We start from the raw sequence: 15,117 nt of genomic DNA, 5'->3' as shown, positions 1-15,117 counted from the left end.
TCAGCGGGGAGCCTGCTTCCTTCTCTCACTCTCTATCTGCCTGCATCTCTGCCTACTTGTGATCTCTGTCAAATAAATGAGATCTTTTTAAAAAAAAAAAAAATCCCTATGCCCAGTAGTGTTCACACCATTGGAGGCATTTGGCTTCAGGATAGAACCTCTGTATGTAGCGTATGTCCAGTGTGCATCATCTGTCATCTTCAGATCCCCAAGAAATTTTCTCTGCTTTTTTCCCTCTGTTATTTCCTTTGTGCTTTTACCTATTACAGGTTCATTTGCATGCTCAGAGTTGATCATTTCCTTCTTAAATACATTTTTTAAAATTAAGTTCTTTGTAGTAGGTTATAAATCAGCATTTATCTGGAGCTTGTTAAAAGTTTTCTTGATCATTTATCTGAGGCATTTGTTTCATAAAAAGAGTGGTAGTCTCACTAAGCCGTCACCTTTTCAACAATTGAATGCTCTGCCTAGAGTAGGCTGAAAATCGATCTAAAGATGGAGGGTTTTGTATTCTGAACATTCTCCAGTCTAGGCCAGTCTTTGCTTTCAAATGCGGTGTCTTATCATCTGAGCTGTTTTAAGGGACAGTCTGTTTTGAGTTCTTGCTACAGTCACTTCAGTAGCCAGGTGCTGTGTCTCGAGATATGTGAGAAAAGGAAACTCCCAAGGTTATCCCTTGTGAATCTGGCCTAGATAATTTTTGAGCTGAGTGTCTGAGCCTTTGTTAGGGGTTGTGTCTGGAATCTGTTGCTGGCTAAGGCATAGCAGGGGTGAAAACTTCGTGCGGACGTTAGCAGATTTTATTGTTCCTGTTAGACAATGACTGGATTCACTTTAAAGTATTTTCCCCAGTTCTTCCTGTCTCTTACCTATACATAGGAGATGGCCCACATTTTGCTGGATGCATTAAGTTACTGAGCTATGTTATTTCCACCCTTCCACTTTTAACGTTCTTGATAAGAAAAATGTGTTAATTGCTATTTTCTTCCCTCTTTGTATGTTGTGGAGGCTTGGGGGTGAAGGTTGAGTTCACATTAATTTAGTAGGAATTTGAATCTTAAATCCTGACTAACCCCGTTTTGTTTTATAGTGGTGTTGCTAAATTGGGAATGGGAAATCGTTTTTTCCTCAATTTACTCTTCTCTCTAATTTCAGGACGGCAAGCTTACCAAGGAGGAGATTGTTGACAAGTACGATTTGTTTGTGGGCAGCCAGGCCACAGATTTTGGTGAGGCCTTAGTACGACATGATGAGTTCTGAGCTGCAGACAGAGGAATCCACATTTCTTCCAAAGTAATTTATTTTTACAGCCTCTGGTTTCACATGAAATTGTTTGCGCTACTGAGACTGTTATTACAAACTTTAAGACCTGAAAAGGTGTAATGAAAACCATCCCGTCCCCATTCCTCCTCCTCTTCGAGGTACCGGAGGGAACTGTGCTTCTGAGGAACAACTCTAATTAGTACACTTGTGTTTGTAGATTTACACTTTGTATTATGTATAACATGGTGTGTTTATTTTTGTATCTGTTCTCTGGTTGGGAGTATGATATGAAGGATCAACATCCTCAACTCACGCTGTAGGCAGACGATAGCCCTTCACTCTTTCTCAACCCTTGCCATATAATTTTTGTAATTCTGACTTAACTAATTTTTTAAGCCTGAGATCAATAAGAGATATTTAGGAGAAAGAAAAGGGAAAAAATACACCCCACTATTTTATTTAGAGAGACAACACTTCATCTTGCTTATTGAAAAGTGTTTCGTAAGTAGTAGGGGCCACATATTCCATTCAGTTGCTCTCAGTCCAGCAATTGATCGTGGCATTATCTGGGCGAGGACAGATCCCTGTGCTGTCAGAAAGCTTGGCTCAACTTGATTTCGTTCAGTGTTTTTCTTCCCAGTAGGACTAGCTGTTTGCTAATTTTGCCAGGCACAGCTGTGTGGGAAGAGTTAGGGCCAGTGTCTTGAAAATCAATCAAGTGAGTGTGATCTCTTTACAGAGCTATACTTAGAAACAGCTGGAAAACTAAGGGAAAAGTACAAGTGTTTTTAGGGCACACACTTTCTTTAGGGTGTGCATCTGTTGAAGTGCTCAAGACTGTCTTGCCTATTGAATCACTGTAAGTGCCCCGTTTAGCTCCTTTTTCCCCAGGTGTTCCTAGGAATTAATCTTGCTTTCACTACAGTTAAAATGTACTCCTTTTCAATTATGTCATTTCATTGAAAGTGCCTTTAATGAGAGAAATGATCACCAAATGAGGGTTTTCTTGAGAAACCCTGAGATGAAATAAAGAGTTTATTTGGGCCACCTTATATGAAGCTTACAACCTCCCAATGTATTGGGGATTTTTTTTTTCCTTCTCTTCCCTTTCTCTTTCAGACAGTGGTTAAATAGCAGTATTAGTTAGGAGCTTGGTTGCAGTGTTCTTATCTTGTGGGCTGGTTTCCAAAAACCACATGCTGCTGAATTTACCAGGGATCCTCATACCTCAGAATGCTAACCACTTACTACCAGGCCTATTTCTGTGTCAGCTGAAGAGCTTGAACTCAGACTCAAAGATGAGAGGGCCTACAAGAGGACTCTTTGGTTTGAGGACCGTAGCTCAACTTTCTTGCCTTTGACCCATTGCCCCCTCTCTGCGCTGCCCCCAGAAAAGTTTATCGTGGATCAGCAGGTTGCCAATTCTTGTCAAAGAGAGGGACGTTGTAGAAAGAGCTGAAGAAGCCGCCTTCTGTTCCCAACTCACCTTTACCCATAGTTTATGTAACACGAACTCTGTCTTTTTTGGTCCTTTTCTTACAGATGGACCTCTTTTGAGAAGAATTATTGTATTCCAAACCTTTTTAGCCCTCAGGTTACTAAGATAAATATATGTATATCTAACCTTTATTATTTCATATATCTTTCTGGATAATACATTCAGGTGGTGCTGGGTGATTATTATAATCTGAACCTAGGTGTATCCTTTGGTCTTCCATGATCATGTTGAAGTGGACTACTTGGCCTGGTTAAAAGCCAGACTATAACGTAATTTGATCCTGGCCTTTGCATTGAGCTCTTGAGAGTGGATACACTCTTTTTAACCCCAGTATAGGGAAATGTAAATTCTCTGCTCTCCAGATTCCCCATTTTTATCATTCAGAAGATCAAAGATGATAACATCAACCCAGGATTAGAGAGGGCACATCATGAATGGAGGGGCAGGAGGGCCTTGCAGCTCACTAGGTACAGAGAACCCAGGCCTGATGTTAAAGTTATGCACTTAGAAAGCAAACCTTCATATGCTGAAATGGCAAGTTCTGGATACTGGGTGCTCAGCAGCAAGCATACGCTAACCTCTGATGACCCCGGATTATCTTTTTGGTTTCAGTCAAGCCTGAGGCTGGTGAACAGTAGCTACACACCCACATTGTGTGTTCTGTGAATGCTAGCTCTCTTAAATTTGGATACTGATTATTTTTTATAGAGTGTAAACCAAGTTTTATATTCTATAATGCAAACAGGTACCTATCTGTTTCTAAATAAAACTGTTTACATTCATGGTGGGGTATGAGTATGTCCTTTATTCTCTTAAGAAATGGAATCCTTGCTTAGAAAGATGGGTGCTATAAACTGTCAAGAAAAGGAGGTCTAGAAGTTCTACCATGCTTCCTCCCCATCCCAGAGAAGGTCTGCCTTCTCCCAGATTAGCTATTCCTTTTTTATTTCTGAAATTCTCTGGCATCTTCCTCACTGCAGCTGGACCCCTTCTTTCCCTTCTTTGCTTTCCTCAGGCTGTATGACTGGAGGGGAGTCCAGCTGCTCATTACAGAATTACCTGATACCAAACACAAGCCGTTCCTGAACGCACACACAGCATTTATCTTGACTTTTATTTCAACAAGGCTCTTTTTTAAGGGGTTCAGAAGGGAAGCATCAAGTATCAAGTTTTTTGAACATTTTGGTTTATAGTTTATAGATGATATTAAGAGGTACATAGACATTTTGAGAACATGAAGGGAATTAACTGTTAACTTTACTAAATAATGCAGCTTAAGACAGATGTGTACGTTTAGCCAAATTCGGTGGGAGGAGCTCGAATAATTCATGCTGGCTCAGGAGCTTCCGTATATGGCTGTCCCTGCCAGAACTAGTGGGTTATTGGCTGTGGTGGCATAAAGACGGTCTTTCAAACTTATATTTGGGGCCTACTCAAGGTTTTGGTTTTTTCTTTATATCTCCCATTTCTAGGGTGTTTAAGTTTGTTCTAATTCCAAATGTATCATCTCAGAACAGATCCCCCAATAAGGAAAAAAAAATTACAAAAAAGATAAGTTTATTTTTTTAACAACTTAATTTTATTTTATATTTTTCAGCATTCCAGCATTGTTTATGCAGCACACCCAGTGCTCCATACAATATGTGCCCTCTTTAATACCCACCCCACCCCCCACCAAAACCCTCAGTTTATTTCTCAGAGTCTGCAGTCTCTCATGCTTCATCTCCCCCTCTGGTTTATCCCAATTTCACTTTTCCTTTCCTTCTCCTAATGTCCTCCATGTTATTCCCTGTGCTTCACAAGTAAGTGAAACATGTAATTGACTCTCTGCTCGACTTACTTCACTCAGCATAATCTCTTCCAGTCCTGTCCACGTTGATACAAAAAGTTAAGTATTCATCCTTTCTGATGGAGGCATAATATTCCATTGTATATAATGACCATATCTTCTTTATCCATTTGTCTGTTGAAGGGCATCTTGGTTTTTTCCACAGTTGGCCATTGCTGCTATGAACATTGGGGTACAGATGGCCCTTCTTTTCACTATATCTGTATCTTTGGGGTAATTGCAGGGTCATAGAGTAACTCTATTTTTAATTTCTGAAGAAATCTCCACACTGTTTTCCAAAGTGGGTGCACCAACTTGCATTCCCACCAACCGTGTAAGAGGATTCCCCTTTCTCTACTTCCTCTCCAACACTTGTTATTTCTTATCCTGTTAATTTTGGCCATTCCAGCTGGTGTAAGGTGATATCTCAATGTGGTTTTGATTTGAATTTCCCTAGTGGCTTATCCATACACTGAAAAATCCATACTCCTTTATCGTGGCCTCATACTTAATCAGTTCTCCAAGTGTTATGAATGATGCCACTTAGGAGTAGAAATTGAGGATTGTTGACATGGCCTTTGGAGTGACCTGAAGAAGACCCAGTTGGAACAATAGCTTTGTAGGTAGGAAAGGAGCAGTAGGAAAATGGAAAGTTGAGTCCCTGAATTCCCACTATTCCCTTCCCATCTTATTCTGCATCTGTTAGTTTGGTTTTTGAGAGAGAGAGAAGAAATTTCTCTAAATGTAAAATCCTAATTGCTGCAGGTAAGCCAGTATGGCTCCTTAGTTGGGGCCAACTTGACTGGGAGAGACAGAAGAGACTTCTGTTTTCTGGGAGCTGGACATTTCAGAATCGTCTGTCATGGGCTTCCCACACACCATCTCCATGATGCAGGCTCGGAACTGGAAGGAAAGGGCGGAATTGGAGCTAGCCCCTTGTGACCAGTACAGAGGAAGTACATCAAGAAATACGGGGGACAAAGAGATCTCTTGGTTTGTATTCCCAAAGCCTCGTGCAATGCCTTATACCCAGGATCTCCTCACATGGTTGGTTGGTTTTCCTTTTAAACATTTTATTTATTAAAGAATGAGTGGAGGGAGGGGGACAGAGAAAGAGAAAAACAGACTCCATGCTGAGCATGAAGCCTGACACGGGGCTCTATCCCAGGACCCAGAGATCCTGACCCGAGCCAAAGGCAGACGCTTACCTGAATGAGCCAGCCAGGTGTCCTCTCCTCAGGTGGTTTTGAATATAAATGCCTAATCCTTAGAGCTATTCCTGGGTCTACATTAATAATTCCTACATATTTTGGCTCAGAGGCTTCGCTGTCAGGAAACCGCCAAGCAGCACTTGCCTCATCAAAATACTCAAAAGCGAGGCCAGAGTAGGCCTGCCCACCCACCCCACCATTATTAGGGGGTGCTCCCAATTGGAAGGAATTGCCAGTTTTGTTCCCATCCAGAAGTTTTGAATCCGTCTTTGTGGACTGAAAACAAAATAGCTATTCATTCTCAAAGCAGGGAGTTTGCCCCATAAGAGAAGAACTCTCTTAGATTCATCTAAGTTTGGGTTTTTATTAGCTCAGATACAGAATTTGGATTAGGAGGCCACTTGGTACCTTCAGGTGATGAGCTGTATTAGAGATTTATGAATGTGTTGGATTCCTGTGCTTTTGCATACAATCGTGCAAGCTGGCAGTTGGAAGGGAAAGGATTTAGAGCTTCTGAAATGGAGGGACTAGGAATTTAGGAGAATGATTAATCTATTAGTTTTTCAGAAAAACTCCTTTCGCTTCACATCCTGCCCCTCAGAGCAAACTGATTTTTATGGCTCAAGTTATGTTTTCTCTGGATTCTGTTACCTTATCTCAGTAACCGCACCCATCGCCCTGTGCTTACCAAGGGCTTCCCTTGTTCAACCCTCAGAACCTTTTGAGTGGAGTCTAAGGTGCTCTGAATCAAAAGTTGTTAGAAAAGAACCAGGTCCTACCAACGGGGTTTCATAGGAGTGTAAATAGAGAGCTTTACCTGCTTATTCATGAAGCAATAGATGATGGGGTTGTAGACACAAGCACTCTTGGAGAAGAAGGCAGGAATGGTGACCAGCCGTAGGTCCACCCCGTGGTTCCGGTTGTTGATCAAGTACATGGCCATTGCAGCATAGGGCGTGTAACAGAAACAAAAGGACCCCACCATCACCACCACCATCCGGCTCACCTCCCGCTCGGCCTTCTGGGTTGAAGCAGACTCCTGTTGCTGGGCTGCAACCTGGGCAGAGCACAGAGGAATATTCTCTTCTCCCTGGCCCTCAACTCCCACATCTCCACCCTTTCCTACCAGGGGGGCGTCCCCTCCAATGGCCGCTCTTCTGTCCCAGCTTCTGGCCTAGTGCCTCTTGCTCTCCTTCCCTGAGGAAGGCGAGTGGAGACGGCTCTCTGGTCTGTGACTTAGGAAGGGATCACACGAATCTCTTACCACACATTTGAGCCCTACTCTTCCCACCATTCCATCATACTCCCTGCCCCCACTTTCTTCACTGCTTTTAGATAACCCCTCTACCTGGCTGTGGACGTTTCCAGAGGTCTCCTGTTCTAAAGCCCTTACCCACTCTTCCCGCTCATTTGGAGCCCCATGACTGCCCCCCTCCCGAACCTCACAAAAATCACTCACGGCTCGGAGGGCTCCCAGCAGCTGCGAGTAGGAGAAGCAGATGAGGGAGAGAGGCACAATGAAGCAGAAGATAAAGAGGAACCAGGTGTAGTACTCGCTGCAGTATTTGGTGCCCACAGTGTACCAGTCGGGGCCGCAGGAGCACTGCAGGCCCTCAGGGATGTACCTGCAAGGGACCAAGCACTCACCCACCGGACAAGCACTTACCCACTGCGGGGCTCACCACAAGAATGAGTGGAGTGGGAGCTGAGATTCTGGACTGTGCTCTCCACTTAGAGGATACTCCAGGACTCCCTGCAGGGGCAGTTTCTGCCCTTACCAGCTGAGGCTATAGCAATTCCAACTGCAGGGTGAACGTTAGCACTTGCCTCCCACAGCCTCACCTACTCCACCAGCTCTTTAAAAGTGGAAGTTAGGGGCGCCTGGGTGGCACAGTTAAGCCTCTGACCCTTGGTTTTGGCTGGGTCTCAGGGTCATGAGACTGAGCCCCACATCGTGTGCCACATTGAGGGCAGAGTCTGCGTAAGACTCCCTCTCCCTCTGACCCTCCCCGACCCTCGCCCTCTCTCTAAAAGAAATAAATTTTTAAAAGGTCAAAGACTAAGGTCATACCCAACTCTCTCCACCCACACCAACCTGAGCTCCTAGCTCAGCACCATTGCCCTACACCCTCACCGGCTCCAGCCAAAGAAGGGCGGGATGGAGACGCCGATACCAATGGTCCAGGTAGCCAGGACCACCATCAGTGCGTGCTTGGAGCTGAAGCGGAAGTTGCCGAAGGGCTTACAGATGACCAGGTAGCGCTCAAAGGCCAGGAAGGCCAGTGACCAGCCTGTCACCAGACCTGTAGTGAAACGTGAGAGTAATTGGGGTAGACAGCCCCACCCAGCCTGGCAAGCAGCGTGACTTACAGACAGTGGAGCAAGAAGGGGTAAAGAAGGTATTGGACTGATGGTTGGTGTGGAGTTTGGGACTTGGTTAAACTTCTAGTCCCGGCTGCTTTGTACCCCAATGATAAAGAACACCAAACTCCCTTTTCCCCGGCTCCTCTTTTAGGGGCCCACTCAAACCCAACATTCTGGCCCCTGCTTCCAATCCTGAAGCAATTCTTTGTCTCCCCCAAGTCTCCTTCCCTGCCAGTACCTGCTATAGTTCCCAGGAAGGCCTCCAAAGCACAAATAAGGGGCCCAAAGATGAAGTATCCGTGACAGCTGGCGATGAAGACGCTGGACACAGAGATGCAGTAGATGAAACCCCCCAGGGACACATTGACCAGAATATAGTTGAGTGGCTGTCGCAATTTTTTGTAGCGGAGGGTGGCCACCAGCACCGTGGCATTGAGTGGTGTCCCTGCAAAGAAGACAAAGCCCATGAAGACTGCCTGGAGGCGGAAGGCCCAGACCGGGGCAATGTGGTACTGAGGCCCATCCCATGGCCCCACCAAGGAGATGTTCTTGAACAGATAAAACTCCTCCTCCCCTGACATCTTACTCACGGGATGTCCCCCACCCTCTCTGATTCCTCTTATAGATTACCGTCCCACCACCACTTCCCCCGCCTCCAAAGCCCCTTTCGGGCTCCCTGAATGATCAGTACTGACCCTAAGCCTCCTAAGGATGAAGTTTGAGATTAGAGATGTGCAAGCCCCCACGATAAACCTTTTGTGGCCCCAAAGCCGATTGTGTGTTCTGGGGAGGATAAAATACTGGACTCAGAATCAACAGGCAGTGCTGGCTGCTGGAATGAACAGGAGTGGGCTCACGGCAGCTGAGTGCTAAATGCGTGCTGACCCATATTTAGCAGAGATGTGTCCGCTTTCTGTGTGTGTGTGTCCTTTCAATGGAACTATTGAGGGTCCGCCTTTCCGTTTGGCTTCTGGCGTGACTATATCCCTATACGTTTCTGCTCCCTTGTGGAAGGTGACCCCTGAGGGTGCCCCCTGAGACTGCCCCTCCAGAGATCTTGGGCTCACAGCCAGCCTGGGAAGCAACCTTGGGCCACAGAAGGGCCAGGGAATGGGGAGCACCCCGGGTGGGAGCACCTCAGTGAAGGGCCTTCACAGATCAGTACAGGGGCAACGGGACAATGCTGCCGCTGTTTCTTAATGTGGAGTCTACGCAGGGAGGTTTTCTGCTCAGAAACCCCCACTCCCAGCCAGGCTGAGGTTGGTTGGCTCGCTGGCCCCCCACCTTGAACTCGGCAGTGCCCAAGTCACCACCGTGTCTGGTCTCCAGTCCTGCTCAGCTCTCACAGCCGGACTCAAAACCTGGCCGGTGCAGCTTGCCCCAGCGAGGCCAGCTCTGCCCTTAGTCCTGTAAATGTGTCCCCTGCCCCCCCTCAGCGTCCCTGAGCCCAGAGATAAAAGCGATGCACTTTATAGATACAATGGAAAGTGAAAAGTGGCCCCTGTTGGCACCGTTGTTTGTATCCCATGAATCCCCCCACAGGGAAAAATTATAAACAAAATATGAAAAACGACTCCTGGAAAGCGCGATCAAGTACCCCAAGGCAGGGCAGCAAGGGAAAGGACCCAATCCTTGATTGAATGAAGGGGACCATCTACGTGCAAATGGATTATTTACTGAGGGCACTTCCCAGTCTAAAGGGGCAGGGGACGGTGGAAACTCCAGTGGAAAATCCCAAACTTCCCCCCCCCCCCCAAGAGTCAGAGGACAGAGTCTGGAACTCCAGAGTAGCTGGAGATGGAAGGTGGGTCCCCTGGAAGGAAGGATGCCCCAGAAGAGGAAGCCTTCAATTCCGCACACAAACCCCTCCAATCCTAGGCTGCCTGCCTGCTGAGCTATGCAAGGAGAAATGTCCCAGGAGCCCAGCAAAAGGTAGGAGCTGGGGCGTCTGAAAGCTGAGCAGAGGTTTGGGCTGCTATCCAGGGCCACAGAGAAAGAGTCTGGGTTCGATTCCTCCATGTTAGAGGAGCAGGGCAGGAGCATGGCTTTCCATCTGAAACTCCAAAAGGCCACACCTTAGGACTAACATCTATGTCCCTTGAATCCTGAGCTAGACATGGCCTCTCCTAGGTCCATCCTGAAACCTTTCCAAACAGTCCCTTCCCACCTTATTCTACCCAACCTCAGATAGAGGGCCCAGGGGCCCAAGCTAGGAGCAACTCAGCCCTAGGTAAGATGGGGCTGGTGCCCAGCACTCAGGGGTGGGAAGGGTGGCGACAACTCAGGCCAGATAGAGCCTTACCCAAGTATAGGGTCTTATTGGTACTGACGCAGGAGACAACAGACTTTCAGAGTCAGCGAAGCCATGGAGTAGGGAGCAGGAAGATTTTGAGAATGGGGCATGGGGTAAAGGTGGAGGGTAATGATACAAAAACGGGAGAAATTTTGAGTACATTTGACATACACAGTGCCCTTTTCGGGGTTAAAGTCACTTTATTAGTTTGGGAAAGTGATAGTATACGAAGGCTTTACAGAAGATTGTCAGAGAGATTTAGACCAGGATTTCTCCCTCTCAACACTAGTGATACGTTGGATCAGGCAATTCTTTGCTGGGGGAGGGCGTGCGGCTGTCTTGAGCATTGTAGGACGCTTAACAGCACTCCTGGTTGCTACCCATCAGATGCCAGTGGCACCAGCACTGCCTCAGCTGTGAGAACCAAAATGTTTCCAGACACAAATATCCCCTGAGAGGCAAAATCACCCCCTTTTGCCCCTTTACCTCCAGTTAAGAACCACTGACTTAGGGGCGCCTGGGTGGCTCAATGGGTTAAGCCTCTGCCTTCGGCTCAGGTGCTGATCTCAGGATCCTGTGATGGGGCCCCACATCGGGCTCTCTGCTCAACGGGAAGCCTGCTTGCCCCTCTATCTCTGCCTGCTGCTCTGCCTACTTGAGATCTCTCACTCTCTCTGTCAAATAAATAAAATCTTAAAAAAAAAAAAAAAAAACACTGACTTAGATTTAGACATATAAATGTCCTGAACCAAATGGAAGAAATGGTCCAGAGGGAATTTGTTTTCCCAGTCATTCTCATTGTCTAAAAAAGGGGGATTTTTTTTTTTTTAAGATTTATTTATTTGACAGATCACAAGTAGGCAGAGAAACAGGCTCCCCACCAAGCAGAGAGCCCGACATGGGGCTCGATCCCAGGACCCCGAGACCATGACCTGAGCCGAAGGCAGAGGCTCCAACCCACTGAGCCACCCAGGCGCCCCACAAAAAGGGGGATTTTTAAAAGACTTTTTTTTTCCATTTTATTTATTTATTTTTCAAAGATTCATTTATTTATTTGACAGAGATCACAAGTAGGCAGAGCAGCAGACAGAGAGAGAGAGGAGGAAGCAGGCTTCCCAGCGAGCAGAGAGCCCGATGCAGGGCTTGATCCCAGGACCCCAAAACCATGACCTGAGCCGAAGGCAGAGGCTTTAACCCACTGAGCCACCCAGATACCCCAATTTTATTTATTTATTTTTAAAGATTTTATTTATTTGACACAGAGAGAGAGAGAGCACAAGCAGGGAGAGCTGCTGGCAGAGGCAAAGGGAGAAGCAGGCTCCCTGCTGAGCAAGGAGTCCCATGCAGGACTCAATCCCAGGACCCTGAGAGCATGACCTGAGCCAAAAGTATACACTTAACCTAAACTGAACCACCCAGGTGCCTCTATTTTTCCATTTTAGAGAGAAAGAGAGAGGGGAGCTGGGGAGGGGCAGAGGGAGAGAGAGAATCTCAAACAAACTGTGCTCTGGGCGCAGAGCCTGATGCAGGGCTAGAGCCCACCACCCTGAGATTGTGACCTGAGGTAAAACCAAGAGTCGTATCCGGAACCAATAGAGCCACCCAGGAGCCCCAAAAAGAGGATACTTTTTGAATAGTTTCAGTGTTTTGGTTTTCCTTTTTTTCCCCTATTCAAGAGTTCATTCATTTATACTCCTACCTTTTCCAAAAGTAATTTAAGGAAAGTTTGTGGGAATCTGTGGGACACAACAAGAAGTCATGAATCAAATGTAGGAGCAAAAAGAAGAGAACAACAGTGGGGAGTTCAAAAGTCAGGAATTAAATTGAAATATGACCACACGTTCATGCTTTCTAGCTGCTAGAGTGGATTACAGGTATGTCCAGGACTGAACATTCAGAAAGTACAAAAGAATATACAGTGAAAATCAGCTTATCTCGCAATGCAGTTCCCTCTCCCAAGGCAACCAGTGTTGGCTTTCACTGTGTTGTTGATACGTAGGAGGTGACAGTGAACTTGAGATGTTGTGTTGTGACAACGTTAAATCTGTAGAATACAGACCCATAAGGGTTCTCCAGACAAATGAGTAGATAAGAGAAAAGGTCTACATGCTGACATGGATGTGAGGAATCATCAGAGGATTTTGACCAAAAGCCACCCTTTCTTGGGAAGAAAGGGAGGAAGCTCCAAGAGCCACGAATTTCCCCCAGAGAATTCCATCTTGTTAAGCGCAGACAATCAAGTCATTGAATGCCCAAGGTCACAGTACCCACAGCAGAGCCACAATAATTTTAGCCTGAGGGGAAAAGCATAAGGCCGGAGCCAGTGGATTCCTCTCCCCAGACCCCTGCCATCCTGGAGGAGGCGGAGTGTGTTGGGGAGGGGGCAGTGGCTTATGACTGTCTCGGTAGTGAAGAAAGGATTACTGGTATTTAGTGGGCAGGACACTATTCCAGACAGGCCACACAAGGAAGAACGATCCTGCCTCAAATTCGAACAGCACCCCCTAGAGAGAAGCACTGGCTGGAATCCAAGCCCCGTCTCATCCCTGAAACATTCTTAGCCCCTAGGAGCCTCTCTTGGAGCCACCTCACTTCCTGGCACATTTACCAAGAGGAGCAATTTAGGGAATGCTTGCTGAGGTAATGGAATGACGTGTTGTCGACTGTGCTATTATTTATAAGGCAGTTTAGAGCTGGGGAACAGCTTCCCAAAAAAGTCCCTTTGGTTTAGAATAGATGAGCTGTTGCCTTTGTCCCTGGCCGCGATGAGTTAGCAGAACCGGTTGTCTGGTCCTGCCCTCCTGGATCGAGACCATGAAACTTCCCCAGATACAAACGAACGCTGGCCAATCCTCTCTCTAAAGTGAGGGGCCATTCTTCCTGCCTATCCAAGAGGGGGCTGGGCTCATTAGGAAGCCTGCTTAAAAGGATGGAAGACCAAAAAAAAAAAAAAAAGGATGGAAGGCAGGAGGCTTTCTTTGGGCTTATGGTTTCCACTCAGAGCCAAGAGATGAGGATCAGCCCAAATATTTGTTGCCACGAGTGATTTTTTTGTGTACTCCCCTGAGACGTTTCTTTCACATACTCACTCACTCATTCATTCCACAGACATTTGCTAAGTGATGTCTACACTAACGGTTGTACTGAGAAGAGATTAATTTGGTGAAGTGATTACACAGAGCCCAGCGCATAGGAACACTTGGGAGTCTCTTGTCAGCAGGACTGCTAAGTGCCAGACACGAGGCTAGACCCCAAAGACCAGCAAAACAGGGCTCTGCCTTCTGTGGCCAAGCAGGGCCCGGGGGTAGTAGGTGGGGAGGCGAAGTGATGACTATGGTACAATCAAGAATGAAAGACAGAACCTGGAAGGGCCCACTGGATTCGCCCACAGGACCCCAGTTTCTGAACCTCCCCCTCACTCTCACTGAGAAACTCCCAGCCAGAAGGAACCCACCCAAGCCACACTTAGCCTGTTGGCAGGTTTTTTTTCCTGCAGCCTCCTGGGCAGGATGAGCAGGGCAGGCTGGGGTGTGGGAGGGAGTGTGAGTATTTACAGGATGTATTCCATCTCTAGTTTTCTAGAAAGTCTGGGCAGCAATGTCTACTGTGTTTAAAACAGCCTTCGGATTTAGATAAATGTGCCTCTTGTAAGCCAAATGCAGATTGATTTCCTATTCTTATGATGGAGACAGGACCTGTCTCACATGGTTGTTATAAGGTTAGATAAGATCTGCAGAGCAAAGGCACCTGGGTGGCTCAGTTGGTTAAGCCACTGCCTTTGGCTCAGGTCATGATCCTGGGGTCCTGGGATTGAGACCTACATCAGGCTCTCCGTCTGTTTCTTTCTCTCTCTCTCTCTCTCTGCCTGAAATAAATAAATAAAGCCTTTAAAAAAAAAAAAAATCAGCAAAGCACAGAACCCACCGCCCAGCCCATATTAAGCATTAAAGAACAACTCTCCTATTGAGTATTTCCCCCACCCTCCTCTCCTTTGTACAGCATCTTACAATTTGCAGACCGCCTTCAATGGACATCATCTTGCCTGTTCCCCAAATTACACTGCAAGGCACACAGGCAAGTGTTCCTTCCCCGACTGACAGATGAAGAAACTAAGTCGGCAAATGTCTTCCAGTCAAGGTGATGTGGGTCAGGCTTCTCCTTCCTCATCCAGGAGGCTGATGATGTAGAGGTTTTATTTTCTGGTGGTCTGATCATGAGGAAAGAAAGAAGGGTTGTTCTTCACGGGGTGTGGGCTCCCTCTGACCTGGGGATCCCTGGGAAAGTGGAGGTTGCTGGACCCTGGCTTCTTCTCTGCCTTTTCTCACCAGCACCCCCACCAAAGTCCACGTGGTAGCCCCGGGGAAGAACGGGATGGTCCTGGGGAGGGGGCCCTGCCTGGAGCTGGTGCATGGCTCCGCAGTAGGCCAGGGAGGGCCGAAGAGAACCAGGAGAGAGGCAAAGCCTGCTGGAGTACAGCCCGCCTGGGCTGCTTGCCAGCCTGGGAGAACATTCCACCTCTAAGAACCACAAACCGAGCCTGCTGCTGATGTGGCAGGGAAGGCACATCTGGCCAGACATAGTCATCAGTGGCTCGTTGGTCTAGGGGTATGATTCTCGCTTAGGGTGCGAGAGGTCCCGGGTTCAAATCCCGGACGAGCCC

The 15,117-nt window shown here is 47.0% G+C and overlaps 2 protein-coding genes and 1 non-coding gene across 4 annotated transcripts in view; 2 read left to right on the top strand and 1 right to left on the bottom strand.

The window, feature by feature from the left end:
• Positions 1-3,543, top strand: part of CALU (calumenin) — a 30,781-nt gene extending 27,238 nt beyond the window's left edge. For both annotated transcript variants that reach the window (XM_059396457.1, XM_059396456.1), the window contains exon 7: positions 1,156-3,543. In XM_059396457.1, the coding sequence (XP_059252440.1) occupies positions 1,156-1,260 (105 nt within the window). In that variant the 3' untranslated portion in view covers positions 1,261-3,543. The remainder of the gene's footprint in view (positions 1-1,155) is intronic.
• A 917-nt stretch (positions 3,544-4,460) lies between these two features.
• On the bottom strand, positions 4,461-8,745 carry OPN1SW (opsin 1, short wave sensitive). The gene is made up of 5 exons (XM_059396455.1): positions 8,403-8,745; positions 7,935-8,103; positions 7,260-7,425; positions 6,618-6,857; positions 4,461-5,492 (listed from the first exon to the last, which is right to left on the bottom strand). Exons 1-5 carry the CDS (start codon positions 8,743-8,745, stop codon positions 5,373-5,375), a joined length of 1,038 nt encoding a protein of 345 aa, XP_059252438.1. The 3' UTR covers positions 4,461-5,372.
• Positions 8,746-15,045: 6,300 nt separating this feature from the next.
• TRNAP-AGG (transfer RNA proline (anticodon AGG)) lies at positions 15,046-15,117 on the top strand. The gene has a single exon. It is a non-coding gene; the product is annotated as a tRNA-Pro (tRNA).

The sequence above is a fragment of the Mustela nigripes genome, chromosome 4 (assembly GCF_022355385.1).
Source record: "Mustela nigripes isolate SB6536 chromosome 4, MUSNIG.SB6536, whole genome shotgun sequence".
NCBI classification, from domain to species: Eukaryota; Metazoa; Chordata; class Mammalia; order Carnivora; family Mustelidae; genus Mustela; species Mustela nigripes.
Note: the sequence above shows the minus strand (reverse complement) of the source record. Positions and strands in the feature narration are given on the sequence as shown.